The sequence below is a fragment of the Haliotis rubra genome, unplaced genomic scaffold, assembly GCF_003918875.1.
Source record: "Haliotis rubra isolate DU_JTF1 unplaced genomic scaffold, ASM391887v1 Scf634, whole genome shotgun sequence".
Classification (NCBI taxonomy): Eukaryota; Metazoa; Mollusca; class Gastropoda; order Lepetellida; family Haliotidae; genus Haliotis; species Haliotis rubra.
In genome coordinates this window covers 129,914-146,323 of record NW_025767340.1, presented here as the reverse complement: position 1 = coordinate 146,323, position 16,410 = coordinate 129,914, and the positions used below count along the sequence as shown (strand labels likewise).

The window sequence follows — 16,410 nt, the reverse complement described above, 5'->3', positions numbered from 1 at the left end:
GGAGAACAAGTGTTACGGATAATGACTTCTTTATTGCAATAGATGCGAAGAAGTTTGGGGTAGATGCTAACACTGTCATCGCTTGTTTGGTAACTGTGGCTGCATCTGCACCGATACACAGTATCAACTGCAAGTATGAAGTTTTCTTCTGTAATACTGCCAAAATACCAAACATAATAACACAACAACTTCAGACACCCCACACTTCAATGGACTCAATGACAACTCAACAAGGAACAACTGTCAACTGTTTTACTGAGTACAGCGAACCTGCACAGGCAGATCATTATAACAAAGATCAGTTTCTCCGACATGTACGTCTCGTGTTCTCCATGTTGGAGGAATATATATATCATAACAATCACTTTATTTCAAAACATTAACAAAATTGGGGCATTCAGTGCCCAGAAAGAACAAAAAGCTTCCCCAGACATCAACAATTTCTATATTCTGTGGGTGTGGGTTGAGTGTTGATGGACGATTGGGGAGGTATGTGTTGCACAGAACATTATTACCCCAGATAACCCAAGCTGCCTGTTAGGTGCTTGAAGGTTATAGTCACATAACCTTATCCCCCCCGGGCACCCATTTCTGCTGGGTGAACAGAGGAAATTTTGAATAAACTCACTTGCCCAAGGCGAGACCACATCGAATGTGTTGGTAGGGAATGGGGGGGTTGTAATGTGGTCAGTCATGTTGAAAATATTGTATGGTTTTAATAAAATATAATATATTACATGTCTTGAGGCCCTCAAGCCCCTATCTGATAGAGGTTCATTAGATATTTCACATGTGTATTGTGTTCGATGTGATGATTCTGATACATACACACAGACCTTCTGTCAAGGCATAAACGGAATACATCTGTACAACAAGTCACCCAACTCTTCATCCTCTGAATGATCATGGATGTCAAATGCAACTTCAAGGTTTTGATTACAACAATTGTGACAATCAGGATATGTATCATACTGCGACCACACGTCCGTATCATACTGCAACCACACGTCCGTATCATACTGCCACCACACGTCCGTATCATACTGCAACCACACGTCCGTATCATACTGCCACCACACGTCCGTATCATACTGCAACCACACGTCCGTATCATACTGTGACCACACGTCCGTATCATACTGTGACCCGTGTCCGTATCATACTGCCACCACACGTCCGTGTCATACTGCCACCACACGTCCGTATCATACTGCGACCACATGTCCGTATCATACTGCCACCACACGTCCGTATCATACTGCCACCACACGTCCGCATCATACTGCCACCACACGTCCGTATCATACTTCATACCACACGCCACCACATACTGCCACCACCGTCATCATACTGCCACCACACGTCCATATCATACTGCCACCACACGTCCATATCATACTGCCACCACACGTCCGTATCATACTGCCACCACACGTCCGTATCATACTGCGACCACACCTCCGTATCATACTGCCACCACACGTCCGTATCATACTGCAACCGCACGTCTGTATCATACTGTGACCACACGTTGAATGACTGAAATTCTTAAACTGACAAAGTCACATTATGTGAATCCTGATTCACATGCCACTGTCCAACCGATTAACTATCAAGCTTCCAGGAGTCATGTGACTGATGATATGTAAGTCCAAGTTTTGAATTGGTTTCTAATGTAGTCAAGGCATGCCATTCTGCACAACAAACTTAGATGACATTGAGCACCCCTGACATCATATGTCTTCAAATGACCAATCACCATGAAGAACAAATAAAATGCACACAAGCAAACATACTTCCCACAATCATTCTACCCTTCTGGGGAACATTAATCTGTCTGGGAGCAAAGATGACCTCAAGTCCCTGGGGTCTGCTGTAGTATTTGAACGCTGGAACATCAAAATGTTTCTCATATCATCTTTGTCAGTTGGAATTCGTGAATATTGAACGCTGCAGGATGGAACTTGTTCAACTATTGACCGCCCTACCATTGCCGACTAACTATATAATATATGCATCTGATTGTCACCACACTGAAGTATGCTCTCCACGTATCAGGTTGTTAAATAGTTTCTGTTTATGCATTATACAGGGGGAGAAACTGTTGAACGTAGCACCTGCACACGGGACACTTCTTCGGTGACGGGAGTCGCTCTGCACAGTCTGAACACACACACACATGCCTACAGTCCATGATGATGACACTCCTCCTCTTGGCCAGACACACCACACACTGCTGATCAGAGTCCGAGTTATCAGAGTCACCGAGTTCATTAGTCGCTCGTATCAGGGCGAACTCAGCCTGCTGTTGACGTATGTCTCTCCACTTTCTGTAGAACTTCCACAAGATGTAAAGCAACAGCCCCGAACTGACCGCTCCCAACACAACGGTCAAACACTTGTACACATACGCCTGAGACTCAAACTTGCGGACTACTGTTGCTTTACTTAACTTGGTCAGTATGAACCTGGAGCCATCACTTGGTGGTCCAATCATGGCCTTCCCATCCTCCAGACAGACTTCCCCGATGCCCCGCAGGTTCGTGCCAACCAGCAACATCTTCTCCGTGTCCTGGATACCCTTTGAAACCTCGCCAAAGATTCGGTCAATGCCACTTTGGAGTAGGGAGGATTTGCCTGGCTCGAAATGGTCAAAAGTGACAGTGAGTTCATCTTGAAGGAGGTCAGCGCTGAGGGCCTCGTTCACGTACACTTCCTGTTTGCCCTCTGGCGGCTCCACCAACTTGAAGGGAACAGCTTCCAGTGTGTCCTGCATGATCTTCTTGGCGTCGGACCTGCAAGATAGGAACATGACTGTTGCTGTAACAGATAGAGTTGAGAATGTTTACTAGGAAAACTCAACAACATACAGTTGCTCATCACAGGCCATTAACACCAATGTTTCTACACAACCTTAAACTTCTTGCCAACATCTCAATACAAACTTGACCTTCTCACCAATATCTCTACAAAACCTATAACTTCTCACCAACATCCCTGCACAACACTGAACTTCTCACCAATATCCCTGCACAACACTGAACTTCTCACCAATATCCCTGCACAACACTGAAGATCTCACCAACATCCCTGCACAACACTGAACTTCTCACCAATATCCCTGCACCCTCTTGGACTTGTGCTCTACTTTCTGTATGTGCTGGATGACTCCCTTCATGTCGCAGTGGGTACTCTGCAGCTCCTGGTAGTACGGCACCACGATGCCTTCCACAGTCACATAAGCCAGTCGGTTGTCATTCTCACGCAAAACTTCATGCAGCTCCTTCAGCTGAACATTCCGAGCATTCTAAACAGAAGAATGTCATCTTGAATCATGATTAGATGTTCAAGCGGGGGAAGCTGGCATGCCTTTATACCAGAACAGACAGGATGGCAAGTGTTGCCTTAACTATAGGGATCATGAAGGGGTGTTTGATAGTCAAGTGGTGCTTAATTAAACTGCATTAGCATCAAGGGTGTTTGATCGGCAAGTGGTACCCCAACACAATTAAGACTGATGGGATATCTGAGGGGCAAGCCATCAGAATACAGCAGGTAAACTGCATTCTTGCCATAAGAGTCACAAAAGTAAAGTAGTGCAGTAGGGTTTGCCTCTGATTATTTCTGTCCAGTCTTTTGACATTGGTACATATTTAGTGCTAGTAGGGATTAGTGGTGGTCCGATTAATTGAAATAATCAAAGATTGGTCGTAGTGACTTAATGACCAAGCAATCGATCATAATTTCTCATAATCGAACACAAACAATTCTGGAACACTTGTTTTCATTAACAATATTTTTCACATGGTTGGTTTTGTCTGTTACATTTCATAAGCACTGCAAGCTCGTTTCAAGTCTTGATTGAATTTATCTTAAAGATTCCAAGAAATTTATGTTCCCAACATACTAGTCATCCTTTAAAGATGTGAAATTTTGCCAAACAAACCCTAAAAAAACCTAGATCTACATGTTTTCTTCCTTATTTTTATGTGCATTAACAAATTTCATAAATGTCGCTAACCAATTATGTTCGATGATTGATCGGTAGTAATGAACCAGTCATCAATTATGAGATTTGAACCAATTCCCAACACTAGTAGGAATGTGTATCTGATCACTACTTTCGTTTCTGCTCCTACAGGGGACGTTGTCAATGTCGTCCGATGACAGAGTCACTGCTTCTTACCCGAACTCTGTCAGCAGTTCGTTCGCGGCTAGAGTACAGTCTATAGAAGAGAGTGGTCAGTAGTCCAGTGACGCCTAGGGTGAAGGCCGCTATTTTCTCAGGAATGTCCAAAGGCATGATATCTGTTGACACCACTCGTCGTCGACCAGCCGGTCCGGAAGTAATGGTGGGATTGACTCAAACCGGCAGTATGTCAAAACGGAAATAACAATCAAAGTCAAAACGGCCACAACGAAACACAACATGGATTACAAAGGAACAGCGCGAAATGCGATTTGAAATGACCCACTCTTCCCCTGGATTACAAAGGAACAGCGCGAAAAGCGAGATGCACGTGCATTAGTGACGTCAGAGACGCGTGATTACTGCTGATTGACAATGTGAGAGAAAATGAAAGTCTATAATTTACAAGGTCTATGATTCCTTCAAGGATGAAAATGACAGGGGGTGACCCAAGTATGCAATTACTAAGTAGAGTCAGACACGGACCGATGAATTGCAAATTTGATCATTGTACAAAATTGCCACAGAAATAAAAACAGTACATATGTTTATCATTTACAAATACCCAACAGCTTTCTTATATTTGAAAATTTTCCGGACTCCACCAAAAAAGTTTTTTTTAGAAACTATCATCATTGAAAACGCAAACGTTGTTATCTGTCGCGGCGGGGTGAAACCGCAGAAACGGAACAGCCAGTCATGGCAGGGGACATCTCAAAATCTATTCCGGGAGACCTGTCGGTTCCTCGTCCGTCGTAGTGTCATAATCACGACTAAGGGATGACAAGTGGTGCCACAGTTGCCAGTTGTAAGCCATCCCGAGACCAGTAACCTTGTTCAATGACGTTAGCTACCTTGTTGACACAGTTTTGCCAAGTTTCAGTCGTGATTTTGTTAAGGGATTCCTTAACCAAAACCTCTACGTCACGTAATCTAAAAGTTGTGTTTGATCTGGCAACATCTCCTTTGACAATTCCCCATATCATTTCAATGGGGTTAAGGTCACAGTGATAGGGTGGAAGTCGCAGAATATTATGACCCTTACTTTTTATGTAACTGTCAACTTTGTAGAAACATTCACCTTTGTGAGTTTTTATGATCTCATATAGCTGAGGCTTCGTTGCCTTTGAAGGCCGTGCCATCTGAAATTTGTCGAGCCATGATATCATATCACCTTTTCGACTGTTCGATGTCGGGGCTTTACTGTCGGGGTCCTGCACGCTGTGGTATGGGGCATTGTCCATTACGATAAAAGACTTCTCTGGTAGAGCTGGTACCAACTTGTTTTTAACCCAATCGAGGAAAACCGCACCATTCATCTCGGAATGGTAGTCTCTGTTATCTGTGGACTTTGCCCTGAATACCAAGTCGCAGCCTGGGAGAAAGCCTTTGCTGGAGCAACCAGCATGGAGAATGATTAGTCTCTCTCCTTTCCCTAGAGGCAGCTTTCTACGCGACCCCTTATCACCCCCATCGGGTACCCACTGACTGCTGGCAGTGTGCGAGGTATTGACCCAGGTCTCGTCCAAGTACACTGGCTCGAATCCTTCCTCGCGCTTCTTTTTTATAAACCTGAGACAATTATTTCTCAAGCGAACGATATCAGGGCGTTTACAGAGTACTGACCTATTCTCCCCCGAAATTTTCTTATAACGATAGGGCCTACCCGAAAGAGTGTAAGAGTCGCCAGAGTGTGTACTTTGATACTCTGAGGTTGTGTTCTTGCTTCAAATGCTTTTTTATAATTTTCAGCGACATGTATTTGTTTTCAGAATAGAGCTTGTTGATAGACTGCCTTACAAGGTTCTTTTGGAAGTAGTCCAAATGTTTTAATTCGTGTGATTTTGACACGACCCCCTACCTGCTTCGCATCACCCTCACAATGTTTGTGTTCCAGAACATTTGTCAGTACCCTTGCTGATACTCCTAAAGCTTTTGCTGCCCGCTTACGGAATTTATTAATGGCATAAAATGGTTTGCCCCTTTCGGCTTCAGCACGGAAAAAATCGTACACTTTAATCATCAACTGTTTCACGCCAGCATTCAAGTTCATTTTTCATCAGGCATGTGTATCCCGTGCACGACGAGATAGTGGCTGTTCCGTTTCTGCGGTTTCACCCCGCCGCGACAGATAACAACTTTTGCGTTTTCAATGATGATAGTTTCTTAAACAACTTTTTTGGTGGAGTCCGGAACATTTTCAAATATAAGAAAGCTGTTTGTATTAGTAATCATATCATGATCATATTTCTTTGAAATATCAAGAATTATGAACATTTGCACAACGTATAACACTTTTAACACTTCTATTTGTGTTAATTTGTTACGATGATACACATGACATACATATCATATTGGATAAACTTTGTCACCACAGTGCTTACTAGTCACAACAGAAAGTCACAGAACAAAGCAGTGTCTTAAGACATGTTTTTGTCATTGAGGGAAGCACGAGGAGATCTTGACTTCTTCCTTGGTGCCCTCTTAGCTTTCAAAGCTCTACTCGCCTCTCCAGTTTTCTCGCCATCGCATGTGATGGGGATAGCGTACCTCCCAGACAAAGTTACATGGGACTCGCAGATTCCTTCAACTCATTCTTCATTTCAAAGATTGATACCATTCGACAAGGACTTTCAGCCAACGAAGTTGATAGGTGTTTCAGTGAACCTCTCTTCACAGGCGATCCACTATCACAGTTTGCGCCCTTCACCCCCAAGGACATTGAATCAATTATCCGCTCTTCAAAGCCTACCACCTGCGACTCCGACCCCATACCAACTAAACTTCTGTTTCAATATCTTGACTTGTTGCTGCCAAGCATTACCAAAATTGTCAACTCAAGTTTGGAGAGTAGTGTATTTCCAAACAGATTCAAGCATGCTGTAGTCAAACCTCTGCTAAAGAAACCTGATCTTGACTATCAGAATCTTCAGAACTTTCGACCTGTCTCAAATTTATCCTTCATTTCCAAGATAATTGAGAAGGCTGTGCATGTCAGACTGAATTCCAGTATCGGCAATACTATAGTACGGAGACTGTCTTACTGCAAGTGACGAATGAGCTTCGTTGTGCTGTCGATGATGGGTGGATTGCTGCTCTAGTGTTGTTGGACCTCTCTGCAGCCTTCGACACAATCGATCACCATAGACTCTTGTCCAGGTTCACACAACAGTACGGATTTGAAGGTCATGCCCTTCAATGGGTGATGTCTTATCTATCTGACCGACAGCAATCTGTTGTCGTTGGCACTGAGAGATCAAAAGGCACTGTAATCACATGTGGGGTGCCACAGGGATCAGTCCTTGGTCCAGTCCTGTTTGTGTTATATACCAGATATGTCGAAAGGATTACTACAAACCACACAGTTTCTCACCATGCCTACGCTGACACCCAGCTCCTGAAAGCATTTCATCTGTCAGATCCCTCCACGTCTCTTCAGTGCATCGCTGAATGTACGCAGGACATCAAGTGCTGGATGACAGGAAACATGCTTAAACTTAATGACGCAAAAACAGAAGCAGTTCTCATTGGTACAAAGCAACAACTTAGCAAGGTCAAAACTGACTTCCTTACAGTCGCAGACGCAGACGTCAGTTTCTCTGATGTTGTTAAGGATTGGGGTGTCCACATTGACTCTTCCTTGACTCTGGATGCTCATGTTAACCGTCTGAGCAGGACCTGCTACTTTCACCTAAGATCCATTGGTAACATTCGGCAATAACTGACAACTGCTGCAACTCAAGCCCTTGTTCGAGCTCTTGTTACATCTACGCTTGACTACTGTAACAGCATCCTTTCAGGCCTCAGTTCTAAACTCCTTGATAAGCTTCAGAAGATCCAAAACACTTCTGCCCGCATCATCAGCAAGACTTCTAAACGTTCCCATATAACACCGATGTTGAAAGAACTGCATTGGCTACCAGTTAGGGCCAGAATTGACTTTAAGATCCTCTGTCTGACATACAAGTGCCTCCATGGTTTGGCTCCCTCCTACTTGTCTGAACTCCTACATCCGTATGTCCCCGCACGCAACTTGGGCTCAAACACACAAAATCATCCCATCCTACGAACTGAAATCCTTTGGACACCGATCATTGTTTTACTCTGCACCTGTGCTTTGGAACTCTCTCCCATGTGCCATTAAAAGCTCTGACACAATTGACATTTTGAAGTCCAGACTTAAAACCCAACTTTTCTCAGTATATTATGTATAACTTCATCTGTAAATACTCCAGTGTAAGTATTCTGTAGCGCTTTGAGCATGCCTTAGGGTGTGGAAAGGGCATATTATAAATATGCATTTATTATGTTTTACAGATTAAAGATAGTATGCAGCAGAGGGGGTTCGGGTGATCCTGGCACAGTCAGCCTGGTAAGGCTCATCATCAGCTCAGGGGCCTTGCCCCCTCTACACGCAGCCCAGAGAGCGAATGGGACTTCTCCCAGGATACGCTGCCTAGTCGAACCCACCAAGAACTTTCCGGAGAATATGAAGGCTCCCCAACACTGCAGCCTTCTGCATTACCCAGAGTGTCAGAAGGGCTGTGCTCCCGGTGAAGAACCCGGGCACTATCCTGATCTGCGCCAAGAGTTCAGGAGGTACCAAACCAAGGGCACTGAGAACAATGGGAGCCTAACGACAGTGTCCTTGGGATGCAAGCGAGACATTTCAAAGGCGAGATCCGCATATTTATCATGCTTTTCCTGAATCATGCCAATCACATTGCTGTCAAAAGGGACAGAAAATTGAATGACATAAATAAATTCATTGGCTTTATCAAAAAGGACAAGATCAGGTTTGTTGGCAGGAATTCTTCTGAGGCTGTATATGGGCCTATTCCAAAGAAGTTCGAAAGCATCATTTTCCATGACGCCCTGGACATGTTCAGGGTCGTACCATGGATGGACCTCGGAGTCAAAGCCACAGGCATGGCGGAGACAGTAGTAAAAGCAACGACCCATGCCATCATGTCGTTTAAGATATGCTGTTTGTGCCAAAGAAGAGCATCCACTGACAAGGTGTTGGACAGTCTCTGTAAATTCATTGCATAATCGACATTTCATATTGATATTTTCTTTAAGAATCACATTTTGGCGATTACGAGTTGGAAGTGACTGGTCCTGAGCAGCAAAAAGAAAGCCCCCAGTTTCACATTTGAGACCAGCCGACTTCATCCAGGCGAAGGAGTCGGTGGGATTGCTATTCTGTTCAACACACTGCATGTACACACAATGTAATGGCTTCTCAGAAAGCTTCTCCACAAAAGACCGACTCTGGGCAGACTTGGTGAAGGACTTCACCTGGTTTACTCCATACGCTGTACCGTCCAGCAGTACATCGCCATCAGCAAAGTCAACCTCAAATTTCAGATTCTGTCCAACAACCTTGGCACGCTTAAAATAGCTGTGGAATTCCTTGCTTTCATCATGAGTCTTCACATGCATCACCAGAGGATCATCCGATAAATAGATATGTGCAAAAGTACACAATAAAATTCTATCATGAAGAGCCTCCACATTAATCAAACCCCGACCTCCAGAATTGATTAGCATATATAAACGGTTAAGAGAGGAACGAGGGTGGTGGGCTCTGTTATCAGACATGATCCTTCTGGTCAGGCGGTCATGACTCTGGATGTCTTGTTTTGTCCAATCAACTACTCCAAAGGAATAGGAAAGGACTGGCACCGCAAAAGTATTGGCTTTCACCTTGTTTCGAGCATTTAGCTCTGAGCTCCAGATTTTCTTTAAGCGAGATTTGTACTCGGCCCCAAGTTTGTCTTGAATCAGGGCACTCTTTAGCTTGTCTCGAACTTGCATTCCAAGATAGGTGTAGGCCTGATCTTCCACAAGATGCTCAATAACTCCTCCCCACTGTAACTTGACCGATCCATCATTAACTACCTCGCCACGTTTCAAACGAAGAGTATTACATGTTAAGTTCATTAATGTTACAAAACATGAACAATATATCAGTCTGTTTCTGCTTACAGATGCCAAGGAAAGTCAGAAAGAAGACTGGTCGAAAACCAAAGAGAGAAAAAAGTAAGAAGCTGATTGCTTCATGGACAATTACTGTCTACATCAAAATGTTGATCTAGGATAAGTACTCAAGCTGTGTTTTAAGCCATGTTAAATGCACATTTTAAGGACTTTTTGAACATTTTTTTGGACATTGTTTTGTCAACAGTATGTCATATGCTCTCACTTCAGCTTTCTAATAATACAAAAAGATATGATTTATTCCATACGACTTGCGTGAAATCGTTGATTGAAAGTTCGATTCGACAGGAATCACAACCGGATATCACCAACTATGGCAAATTGCCACACTAGCTCATGCACAAAACGGCCCAAGTGTGAATTACTGCAGGTGCAGTCTATTCACTGAATCACTTTACTGTTAACATATATATGAGGAAATCGTCCATTTTTAAGTAAAGATGATTGGTAAAAGTGGGAAGTGTCATTGGAAAAGTCATCGGTGCTGCCGTTTCGGGGTTTCTAGATTGTGCTGCAAAGTTTAAGATTTTGCCGATATCCTAGATTGTGCATTATTTAATGCAACGTTGCATTAATTCATTCGAACTGTTTGATTAGCAGTTATATAATAATGCGTATATATTTTCAGAATAAATTATATGGGATCAGGGCTTAAATGCTGATAAGGTTGTATTAATGTGAGAAATTAATTATTCATTTTTGGGGTGTGCCAATGTGTCTTTAAGGCGACACCAAATTAATACCTTGTTTCATAGAATGTTTTAGGTTCGGAGGGAAGTAAATAAGAAAGTGAAGACATCAAATTACTTAGTACATCTTTACCGCTTAGTAACTGTGTACCATTACTTAAGAATATGTCTGTTTTACAAATTGAAACACCACTTAATGCCTTACTCGGCATAGAAGCTGCAATGATTTCTATTTCTGTTGGCTTCGTATCAACAATTTTGGAAAATACTGAGTCGGTTAAAAGAAATAGGGAAAATTCTTCTCTTTTTAAAACTGCCAAGATTCCAGCAGGGGGGGTCTGTTAAAATTGGTTTGGATTAACCTACTTGCACCAGGTGCAAGCTGAGATAAAAACATATTGTTCCACTAAGATTCCAGTTGTACTGCTTTAATTGCAGTAAGCATTGAAAGATATTTACAAATTATTGATTGGGATGGCTTGTTCAGTTTATAATGCTGGATATATTTCTATAAAACTGACTTGCACCTGATGAAAGCTAATACACTATTGTGCTTTCTAATATTTAGTTGCACCAGTGCACCTAACAAACTGCTAATTGAAACCCTGGTCATTATAATGCAAATATATACAGTTTGTGTAAATTAGACGGTTTACAGATTGTTTTCCCCCTAAACCTAGGTTCGGTGGTCGAAATAAAAATACAAATAAAATTGAAGGTCTATTTTTTTTTAAAGTATTTCTGTAAACATTGTGGTCGGTAGGATTTTCAAAAATGAAATCTAAAAGAAATGTATACACGTTTTCAGTTTGCTACCCATTGCGAAGCATATAAGAGGTCAGATTTACATCAGGCTGTAGTTATTTTGGATTAAGTGCTTTACAGATTTGCAACATGCTCCTTACAGCAAAGCCTGTACCGTCTGGAAACAAGTCACACATTGAGATCTCAAGTGTGGTTTATATTTTACAACTGACTTTGACAACTTTCAGTTCAAGTTCTTCAGGAACAGACATTTGGAAAACATTAGGATAAATGTTGTTTAACAAACGATCATAGATTCAAATTGCTATTTTTATGAGTTATGCACATTACACGAAAAACAGAGACTGTTCCAGCTACTGCACTTTCCCCCTTCTAATACAAGCCAATAATAGCGATTTGAAACAACTTTTAGCCAAAGTAGAATAAAATTCTGAGATTTACATGTTCAATTGGCAAGGTAAAATTATGAGGATTCGCCATCTTAATGTCACTTTATTCGATTTACTTTTTTGTTTAAAGTGAAATTCATCGGTACGTTTTCACTGCACTGCAAACAGATTATAGTCATACTGATGAGCTAAAGTAATTATGAAACCGATTCAATGGTCACTTATAACACTGTTATTGAAATTAAACTGGTTTCTTGCAGGTCCAGAGATTACAATGATCATCAGGACTGGTCGACAGCAATGCCGAGATTCTTCAATACACACAGCCAATCTGAAGGCGAGCAAGCGTCAGACTGACTGACTGACTGAGTTTGGTTTTACGCCGCTTTTAGCAATATTCCAGCAACATCACGGCGGGGGACACCAGAAATGGGCTTCACACATTGTACCCATGTGGGGATTCGAACCCGGGTCTTCGGCGTGACGAGCCAACGCTTTAACCATTAGGCTACCCCACTGCCCCGCAAGAGTCAGAGCAGACAGATTCAGATGGAGCTACAGCCAATGAGTTCTATGTCATACTAGACAGCCCATACATGTAGCATCCCGATGAAGATGTTGACAGGTTCAGATGGAGCTACAGCCAATGAGTTCTATGTCATACTAGACAGGCCATATATGTAGCATCCCGATGAAGATGTTGACAGGTTCAGATGGAGCTACAGCCAATGAGTTCTATGTCATACTAGACAGGCCATATATGTAGCATCCCGATGAAGATGTTGACAGGTTCAGATGGAGCTACAGCCAATGAGTTCTATGTCATACTAGACAGCCCATATATGTAGCATCCCGATGAAGATGTTGACAGGTTCAGATGGAGCTACAGCCAATGGGTTCTGTGTCATACTAGACAGCCCATATATGTAGCATCCCGATGAAGATGTTGACAGGTTCAGATGGAGCTACAGCCAATGAGTTCTATGTCATACTAGACAGCCCATATATGTAGCATCCCGATGAAGATGTTGACAGGTTCAGATGGAGCTACAGCCAATGAGTTCTATGTCATACTAGACAGCCCATATATGTAGCATCCCGATGAAGATGTTGACAGATTCAGGTGGAGCTACAGGCAATGAGTTCTATGTCATACTAGACAGCCCATACATGTAGCATCCCGATGAAGATGTTGACAGGTTCAGATGGAGCTACAGCCAATGAGTTCTATGTCATACTAGACAGCCCATATATGTAGCATCCCGATGAAGATGTTGACAGGTTCAGATGGAGCTACAGCCAATGAGTTCTATGTCATACTAGACAGCCCATATATGTAGCATCCCGATGAAGATGTTGACAGGTTCAGATGGAGCTACAGCCAATGAGTTCTATGTCATACTAGACAGCCCATACATGTAGCATCCCGATGAAGATGTTGACAGATTCAGGTGGAGCTACAGCCAATGAGTTCTATGTCATACTAGACAGCCCATATATGTAGCATCCCGATGAAGATGTTGACAGGTTCAGATGGAGCTACAGCCAATGAGTTCTATGTCATACTAGACAGCCCATATATGTAGCATCCCGATGAAGATGTTGACAGGTTCAGATGGAGCTACAGCCAATGAGTTCTATGTCATACTAGACAGCCCATATATGTAGCATCCCGATGAAGATGTTGACAGGTTCGTCACTGGAACTTCTCAAGAGCGGACACAACAAAAGTTTGCGGCTTTAAGGAAGAGTGTAAATGACTGAAACTGAGAAGGCAAATCCAACATCAGATTGCTACTAATGGTCAAATAGTCAATGAATCCACCGGTAAGGAACTTGTACAACTAGTTGAAAGTCACACAAAAGAAATTGACAAAAATTACTCTCTCCACCGCCTGTTTTGGGATGAGCAGCTGAGATACAATCAACTCAAGGATAAGAAGGGCAAGAGATGGCATCCCATGATTGTAAAATGGAGCCTGTATTTACAACGTAAGAGTTGTAAGACATATGAAGCCTTAAGAGATTCTGGATGTATAACCATTCCATCAAATAGAACTATCTTTGACTACTCTCATGTGCTACCAAATCAACTTGCACTCAGTCCTGAAGAGACAAGACATCTCATCTCCAAAATGGCTGGTTACAATATACAGCATTTGTTGGTCTATTACAAGATGAGATCAAGGTCAAAGGAGGTTTTGCTCATGACAATGCTTCAGATGAACTTATTGGACATACAGACTAAGACAAAACACCAAATAACCTACTGGCAAACAAGGATGAGTTGGACAGGCGCAGAGAACGCGTTTACGAGAAGTAGGCGGTGCACGGCAATGAGCAAACCCATTTGGTTTGTGAAAGGTAGAGCAGATGTAGGCAGTGCATGACAATGAAATTGATTCCGTGCGTAGCTGCACAGGCCTTGCTCATAAGACTCACATGGTCGGTGTAGCAAGTCGGTAATATTCGGATATATAATATTTCGAGATAATGAAACATGTCAAAGTTGGATAAGCACGGTCAGATAATACATTCTCAGACCCGAAAAGTGGCATACAATGTTATTAAGTGCATGGAGAAAGAATGCAACGAAACAGGCATGGAGAGTAAGTGTGACCAATCGTCCTGGAGACTTTACAAAGGGACAAAGATCATGTATGATGCTTAGTCATCAAACTTGAGAGGGACTCCAATCAACAGTACGATCTGTAGTGGAATGTGTGAGGTTCATGCTGAATGAAGGGGCAGATATTGTCCTGACACATAGGTTTAACCAATATTTCGTGCACTATAGGCAAAAAGGTTGGATTAAAGGGCAATCCCTCAGTGTATCATCAAATTAACAACCTACCTAACAAAAAGGAATGTATAACCTGAGCTGAGTTAGTCAATAAGACTCCGGACAAAGTGACACAAGTCGATATGGGTTACCTTGTCCTTATCTTCCGGTTACCACAAAACTTTGACTGACTGACTGAGTGAGTTTGGTTTTACGCCGCTTTTAGCAATATTCCAGCAATATCACGGCAGGGGACACCAGAAATGGGCTTCACCCATTGTACCCATGTGGGGATTCGAACCCGGGTCTTCGGCGTGACGAGCCAACGCTTTAACCACTAGATTACCCCACCGCCCCAACAAAACTTTGACCACTTTTCAAACTCTTGTTAACGTGATATCTCATGAGCTGTTTTACCAAATACCTTCAAATTTGGTGACAGCCTACATTGGTGGATTACACAGACACTAGTCGATTTGGGAGACGTTGACCTTATCTTCACGGTAACCACGACACTTTGACCACTTTTTTTAAACTCTTGTTAATGCATATCTCATGCACTCTTGTCCCCAAAACATTCAAATTTGGTGACAGCCTACATTGGGTGATTGCGCAGACACTGGTTGATATGGGTGCCCGTAATCTTACATTGACCACTTTTCAAACTTAGGTAAACATTGCATCCAATAAAATCTCATAAAACATTGGACCCAATGTCTTCAATTATGTCGACAGTCTACATTGGGTGATTTTGCAGACACCAGTCACTTCAGGCATCTTGTATGTGACCAAAAATATAAAAGGAGTAAAAATGTTGTAAATATTTCATTCTTCTTTAGCGGCGGGGACATTGCCATAGTAGTGGCAAACACTTGTACTTGTTTCTGTTAAACTTCATTACCTATCTCACCTACTACCATGACTGTGAGTGATCTTAATATGTCTTCATGTTAAATTAATCATGTGAATGATTGATTTCCTTAATTAGTTAGTATAAGGTTAGAGATACCTAAAGGACACCATGCTTCCAATATTACTATCATCACATATATGAATCGTATTCCATATTCAAGGGGATTGTATTCACAGGGGTTTGAATCACTAGGTTTTTAAAACTTAAAAACTTTTGCAATCAATTATCTCTTCTATATGTTACAATTAAGATACATTTCAAATTTGAACGAAAGCGGTGAAGGACTTCTTTTTTTCGATTTATCGAACCCCTATGATTGTATTGTACACAGGTCACCTACAGTGGTTCTCACTTGTAGTCAATATTTTACATGGTTACCAAGCATACCTATGTATTATCATGTTTATATTTTTATATCCAGATATCTAAACATTGTACATATTTCTGTACATATCTCCACTAGTAAACCAACTTGCTGACTGTCTGTTGAATACTATAAGACAATTTCTTCAGACAAAAATAATGTGAAGTAATCTCACAGGACAGTTGATTACAATTTGTAGTCCATATTTGTAATATCATATATACTAGGCACATAAAGAAACTGTGCATACAAAAATTTAATATCTAAATTTATCAAACCTGTGTAGACACATAAGGATTTAAACTCAGAGATCAGT

At 42.0% G+C, this 16,410-nt stretch overlaps 1 protein-coding gene across 1 annotated transcript; it reads right to left on the bottom strand.

Moving 5' to 3' along the window:
* Nucleotides 1-1,350: 1,350 nt before the first annotated feature.
* On the bottom strand, nucleotides 1,351-4,367 carry LOC124256666 (mitochondrial ubiquitin ligase activator of NFKB 1-like). Its single transcript, XM_046690642.1, has 3 exons — nucleotides 4,187-4,367; nucleotides 3,114-3,307; nucleotides 1,351-2,795 (listed from the first exon to the last, which is right to left on the bottom strand). Exons 1-3 carry the CDS (start codon nucleotides 4,301-4,303, stop codon nucleotides 2,078-2,080), a joined length of 1,029 nt encoding a protein of 342 aa, XP_046546598.1. The 5' UTR covers nucleotides 4,304-4,367; the 3' UTR covers nucleotides 1,351-2,077.
* Nucleotides 4,368-16,410: the final 12,043 nt, after the last annotated feature.

Bases quoted from the DNA above. Each gene is read 5' to 3' on its own strand.
- LOC124256666 (XM_046690642.1), bottom strand. From the start codon at position 4,303: ATGCCTTTGGACATTCCTGAGAAAATAGCGGCCTTCACCCTAGGCGTC. The intron at 3,308-4,186 runs GTAAGAAGCAGT...TCTTCTGTTTAG, and splicing joins GAACTGCTGACAGAGTTCGG to AATGCTCGGAATGTTCAGCT. The intron at 2,796-3,113 runs GTGAGAAGTTCA...CCTATCTTGCAG, and splicing joins AAGAGGGTGCAGGGATATTG to GTCCGACGCCAAGAAGATCA.